At 37.3% G+C, this 7,076-nt stretch overlaps 1 protein-coding gene across 1 annotated transcript in view; it reads right to left on the bottom strand.

The window, feature by feature from the left end:
• The window catches only part of STMND1 (stathmin domain containing 1), a 23,346-nt gene that overhangs the window by 13,311 nt on the left and 2,959 nt on the right, over positions 1–7,076 (bottom strand). Inside the window, exon 2 of the mRNA XM_011967937.1 lies at positions 4,152–4,303. Coding sequence (XP_011823327.1) covers positions 4,152–4,303 — 152 coding nt within the window. The remainder of the gene's footprint in view (positions 1–4,151; positions 4,304–7,076) is intronic.

The following is a 7,076-nucleotide window of genomic DNA, read 5'->3' as shown; positions in this document are numbered from 1 at the left end:
TTTTTTTTTTTTTTTTTTTAAGAGATGGGTTTTTACCATGTTGCCCAGATGATCTCAAACTCCTGGGCTCAAGCCATCTGCCTGTCTTGGTCTCCCAAAGTGCTGGGATTACAGGCATGAGCCACCTAGCCCAGCCTGATTTTAACTCTTAAGTAAACATAAAATATTCTAGCATAAACATTCTTGAAAGATGGTTATCCAGAGAGTACTATGAAATTACTGTGGTGTTCACTAGCAAGCTTACAAATAAAATTAAGAAAAAAGACAAAGGGGGCTCTGTGGTGGACACAGATCCTCTCCTTACCTCTAGGGAGAGACTGGCTTATGGGGGATGCCCCTGCTTCGGAAGAGGGACCTTCATGAAGGTGAACCCTCAATTTTCAACATCCTTTATTCAATTTCACTCTAAATAACTCAATGAAAGATAATGACCTGGCTAAGAAGCAGCCAGATCTAAGTCTGAAATGCCCTCGTATTTAAATACACTATTGTTCCACGTAAGAAGTCTTATTTTTAAATTATTCTCCTTGGCTGCTTGGCTAGTTCAGTTGGTAGAGCATGAGACTCAAAGTATTTTCGCATTTATTCAATTTTCCCATAATATTTTATTTAAAAGAATGTTTTCCCCTAGAGCAATGAAGAAATAATATTTACATGTCTGTTAAGATTCACCACATTGTAGTAACTGCTGACATAATATCTTTTTATTGACTATCCCTTTTTTGTTTCCCTTGAATTCTTGTTTTGTTTTTAGCCAGTTTTATCAGTCTGGGTTTGAAAAACGTATTAAATATTAGATATTCAAAGTATTAATATTATTAATGATGAATATTATCTAATAATATTTCCATTCTTAATACAGTTCCCCTCTCAGTCCTTCAATATTCATTCTCATCTTTTTACGTTGGCCTCATAACTCTTCCCAAAATATGCAAGACACCTGGTGTCTGACACACATATGTTCTCAGTTACCCCTGAATTGAAAGAAGTTTTATCTGTGACACAGAAACTGCATCTCTTTTATTTCCTTAGGCTTCCTGAGTATAATCTTAGTTCCTATTCCTGAAATGGTATATTTTCAGGAATATTTCAGAATTCTCTTTCACAATGAATAGGGAATCAAGAATGATTTCAAATGCTTTAACCCTTCCCAGCTTTGGTAATGAATTTGGGAGCATTTTGTAGAGTTTTGGTGAAACTTCAGGGCAGTAGTTCTCAACCTGGGCTGCCCATGGGAATCGCCTGGAAGCTTTCAGAAGTGTGAAAGCAGGGCCACACGCCCAGGCTGTGTGGTAGGAAGTGGTACCTAGACACTGGGATGTCTGAAATATCCCCAGGTGACTCCAATGTACCGGCAGGTTAAGGACCACTGGATTAGGCGATAGAACAAGAGAGCTGTGTGTTACTGCCTGGTCTGTTGCAAGACTGGCTTATGCTGGGATATCTTGGCCTAATACCAAAGCCAAAAAAACAAAATTGTGCCATTCCTGAAAGCTGTTACATTTAAATCCTTTTGAGAACATTCCCAACAACCGTTCTATGCCTATATAATATGAAAAATAGTCTTCATCTTTGGTTCACTTAATGATGCTATTAAAAGTCCAGCCCATAGTTATGATTTTTTTTAAGGTGCATCTCTTTCACAAGGTAGTTTATATTAATTAACCTTGCAGGCTCCCTTGCGAAGTCTAAGTCAGAACTCATTCATCTCTGGCAATTGAATCACGGAGAACGTTTTAATGTGATTCCTACTGGCGTATGTATGTAGACATCGAAGTGTCTGTAGCATTTTCCTTAAGACATTGTTTAGCTACTGAATGTTTCCACAATCTATCTGCCTCCTCTCAAACTTGCTTTCCTTTTTCTTTTGACACACTTTCTTTTTTTCTGACCCCTACAGACTGACCTACAGCTAGAAAAAAATCTTTCCTCTCCCCTTTGATATTAAAAACCCATCCTTCTTCTAGTACTTTCAAATAAGATAAGGCACTCCAAAATGCCTTGTATCATGATAGCGTTGTGCAAATGTAAATTGTCATTATGTTGGCATTATCTTTTCCATTATATAATCCATTTTTACCTTCCTTTCCGCCCTCCCCCTACCCCCCGACATCCTCTTTATTATTGGCAGCCTGATAATGTTATTCACAAGGTTTGGCAATCTCCTTTCCTTTCTCCCAAATACTTTCTGCAGGATTTATTTTCCTTTTTCAAAAGAAAATGCCACTTTGGCTTTTATTCATGAGTTCTCAACATTCCCCATACACAAAGAAGGAAATTAACTTTATTCAAACACTAAGTAACTCAGTCTAGGTGGCAAATTTGATTTAAATAATGAGTTTTTAATTCCTAATGGACTGTTTGCCCGACAACACAGGGATAGGCAACCATTAAGTAGCCTTTGGGTAATTTCTGATCTCTATTTCCACCATTTCCTTTTCTTTCTTTACTTTTTCATTCATTTTTTTCTCTGGCTTCTTTTCTTTTCTTTTCTTTTTTTTCTCTGGCTTCTTTTCACTGTTATTTATTTATTTATTTATTTATTTTCACTTTTTCTCTTCTGCCTGTACTTTAAGGACTACTCGGAGTGCCTGGGAGCATTGGCTTAAAAAAAAAAAAAACCCAAACAAACAAGAAAACAAAACAAAATAACACCAACAACTAAGTCTGCTATCTTCTTCACAGGTTTCCACAGAATTTATTTAAAAATTTAGAACTCAGTCAGAGCAGGGCGCAATGGCTCACACCTGTAATCCCAGAACTTTGGGAGGCCGAGGCGGGTGAATCACAATGTCAGGAGTTCGAGACCAGCCTGGCCAAGATGGCGAAACCCCATCTCTACTAAAAATACAAAAATTAGTCAGGCATGGTGGCGGGCACCTGTAATCCCAGTTTCCGGGGAGGCTGAGGAAGAAGAATCGCTTGAACCCAGTAGGCAGAGGTTGCAGTGAGCCAAGATCGCACCACTGTACTCTAGCCTGGGTGACAAAGCAAGACTCCATCTCAAAAAAAAAAAAAAAAAAATTTAGAACTCTAGACTTTAGCCAAGCTAGTTAAAATCAGAGTAAAAATATTATTCATGCTGAGGAAAAACTATGACAGATTAATCAGGATAAATTAACAAAGAAAAATAATAGTACAGCAATTTCTAGAATTCTATTTAATTCTTCATGTTTGATTTTGGGGTGTGCATATGGATAAATGTACAGCCATATTTGTTTTAGCTTTGGCATTTAGGCCTATTTATTTTCTCTTTTAAAGTTTTACTTTATTTTTAATGGACATGGAATTGTATATATTTATGGGGTACAGTATGATGTTTTGATACATGCGTAATGATCAAGTCAGGGTAATTAGCATAGCCATCACCTCAAACACTTGTCGGGCCTATTTTCTTACTGAATAAATCAGATTCAGTTTTACATTTCTAATGCCCTGCACAATGCCTATTACATAGGTAGTGCTCAAGAAAAACATTTGAAAGAATGAAAGTATGTTATTCAGTGGGGCCTATTGTTTCTCAAATTTAGTAAAACCCAATATACATTTTACTGGATCAATTAATCATTAATAATTGGAGCAATTCCTGAGTCCACAAAGAAGGATGGTGTATTAGTCTGTTCTCACATTGCTATAAGGAAATACCTGAGACTGGGTATTTTTCTTTATAAATTACGTTTATTTATAACAATTTTATAAAGAAAAGAGGTTTAATTGATTCACAGTTTTACATGGCTGGGAAGGCCTCAGGAAACTTACAATCATGGTGGAAGGAACCTTTTCACAAGGCGGTAGGAGAGAGAATGCATTCAAGCAGGGGAAATGCCAGACACTTATAAAACCATCAGATTTCGTGAGACTCACTCACTATCATGAGAACAGCATAAGGGAAACCACCTGCATGATTCAATTACCTCCACCTGGTTCCACCCTTGACACCTGAGGATTACAATTCAAGGTGAGATTTGAGTGGGAGCACAGAACCAAACCATATGAGATGGTGTGTGGAGGTGTGGGGGGAATTTAAGGGACTTAAATAAATGCTGTTATCTGTATTGTAACTTGCATATGCTGGAAATAATGACTCATGATCCATCATATTCTATTGCTAATTTTAACTATAAGCTAATGTTAATTACAAAATTACTTGCCGTGACATCATATGATTCTCCATTTCTAAATACTTTGCTGTGGCTTTGTATAATTCCTTGAACAATTAGTTCCTCCAGGATATCTGATGACTTCTGTCGCTCTCGACTGTCTAGGGGTTGGGGTTTATTGATTAATCCATTGGTTACTAGATCTTCCAAAAAAGAGGAAAAGAAAAAAGAAAGCAAAATTTAAGAATCAAGGTTTTTTTCAATCAAATGCTAAATGGATGCCTTACAAACCATGCTGCTTAATTAGATCTTAGCTTCAACACTTAATATATTTCTATTATAAGTCTTTGTAATCCTTCGAAGTTCAGATTCTTCATATTCTTACAGAGGATACACATCAACATAATATACTGTTTACTTAGCAGACCACATATTAAGATAACAAAAAGCCTTTCTGTGTGCTGCTGTGGACTGCCTTTTTGTGGTAACAACACTTACACACTTGGGTACGACGACGTTGGTTTGCTTGAGTAATTATGAAGCTAAACCACAGCTAAGAATCAGATATTCTTTTGGTGATTCTTTGAGTTGTGGTTTGGTTTGCACGCTTTGTATACAAAGGATAAACAGCGTGATGTTGCCAAGAGGCTTCTAGTTCTGCAACCCTAAGTTTATAATTACGCCATCTGCTAAGTCTACATAAGTAAAAGTGTGCCTTTTTGAAAAGAGTCTTTGAACCAAATCAGAATTGGAGTTAGAGTGATATCAGCTAAATTTTTATTCATGATTCTAAATATAAGCACTGAAACAGTTTATAGGGGAGTCTTTATAAGCTGCACTAATGAGAGAGGCTCCCCCATCACAAATCATCCAATTACATAAACAAGCAAATAAGCAGCCACGGTTATGCCATCACATTATGAAACAAACGGCGCTGGCCTGTTGGGCCAAAGACAGTTTTGCTTTTCCTGTCTGTAACAGTGCAATAGGAAGTCCTGAGAAGTGAGCTATCTTCTATGCTGTCATCATCAGGAAGTCCTGATGTAACCAAGTCCATTCCATTTAGTGGATGGCATCTTCCCATAAAAAATTCTTTCTTTTTTTTCTTTTTGAGATTAAGTTTCACTCTTATCACTCAGGCTGGAGTGCAATGGCGAGATCTCAGCTCACTGCAACCTCCTCCTCCTGGGTTCAAGCGAGTCTCTTGCCTCAGCCTCCCAAGTAGCTGGGACTACAGGTGTGTGCCACCATGCGTAATTTTTGTATTTTTAGTAGAGATGGGATTTCACCATGTTGGACAGGCTGGTCTCAAACTCCTGACCTCAGGTGGTCTGCCCACCTCAGCCGCCTGAAGAGCTGGGATTACAGGCATGAGCCACCTTGCCCGGCGAAAATTTCTAATCTCAGTGGTTAGCAGTGAGACCTTTCATGAATTTGTGCTGGGAAGATAGAAAACACACACACACACACACACACACACACACTCACACACACTAATCAGATGTCTTTCACTTCAGCATATTAACCTCTCCGGTATAAGAGATTTCTAGGATTGGCCACTGCAAGTAACTCCAACAGTTTTCCTCCTGTCAATATCTGTCTAGTGCTGTTTTTTCTACTCTTGCAAGTGTTTGAAATAGAGCTGCTTCTGATTTTAAAGTGCTCTGTACAGATTTTGGCACGAGGTAGTAAAACATGTCAGACGGGGAGGTCAACTAGAAACTTGAAACAATGGAGAAGATTTCAATGAAAAGGTCAGAAGTGAATCCCCTTCAAGGAATTGGAATGATTTTTTTGGTTAGAAGGTGGCCTTGTTTGGAAGGGTCAAAATAATAATAATGATCATTTACTGAGCACTTAGGCACCTGCACTATACTAAGTACTTGACACACTGTATGACATCAAATGTAAACATCAACTCAGAGTGCTATTATTATCCCTATTTTAGAAATAAACACTGATGTGAGAGAAGCTAATTAACTTACCATGGTGACACAGGTAGCATGTGTGTTACACAGGGCTAAATCTAAGTCTGCTTGGCTCCAACCTTTACTCTCTCAACTGTCCCAGTGTTCTCCCAAATACGTCATGTAAGCAGCTCCACTGTCAGTGGTTCATTTTTCTCCCAGGATGTTTCTAAAAGGAATGTCATGTTTGACATCTGTTGCTAACATAATAAAATCATTGTAACCATTGCGATCCATTCTTTTTGGAGTTCTCTAAAGAATTTGGCTTGATATTTACAGCAGCTAACTTATACAGAGATTCCTGGAATATGTCAGTCATTTCAACAATTTTCATGCTTTCTTGGGACACTGGAGAATACTGGAGATTGTTTAAAAACCATGTTGTGCTTCTTTTGATTATAAAAGTAATAGTTACTGTAGTAAACTTAGAAAATACAGAAACTAGTAAAAGATTAAAAAAAATGCCTATGCTTTCACCACCCAGAGATTACCATTGTTAATATACAAAATTTTATTTTTACAAGTTCGACATCATACTGAACATACAGTTTCATTTCTTATCTAGCTAATATTTATATAAGCATTTTCTGATGTCACTGGAAACTCTTCATAAGCATAAGTGTAAAAAGTGAAATTATACAAGAAAACACGGGTGAATTCATTTTTAACCTTGGTGTAGGGAAAGGCTTTCTAACTGTGACTCAAAATCCAAATTAAATTTTAAACATTTATAAATGTTACTAGATTAAAAATGACTTTTGCAAAACAAAACTCCCCATAAACATAACGAGTTGAGTATAGATATAATGTACCTCCTAATTTTATGTATTAAGAAAGACACAATATCATTTTTGGTATTCTTGCTAAAATTGTGTAACCCTGGCTCATGCCTGTAATCCCAGCACTTTGGGAGGCCAAGGCAGGTGGATCACTTGAGGTTAGGAGTTCAAGATAAGCCTGGCTAACATGGTGAAACTCCGTCTCTACTAAAAACAAACAAACAAACAAA

The sequence above is a fragment of the Mandrillus leucophaeus genome, unplaced genomic scaffold (assembly GCF_000951045.1).
Source record: "Mandrillus leucophaeus isolate KB7577 unplaced genomic scaffold, Mleu.le_1.0 Scaffold82, whole genome shotgun sequence".
Lineage (NCBI taxonomy): Eukaryota > Metazoa > Chordata > Mammalia > Primates > Cercopithecidae > Mandrillus > Mandrillus leucophaeus.
This window is presented reverse-complemented; position numbering and strand designations above follow the sequence as displayed.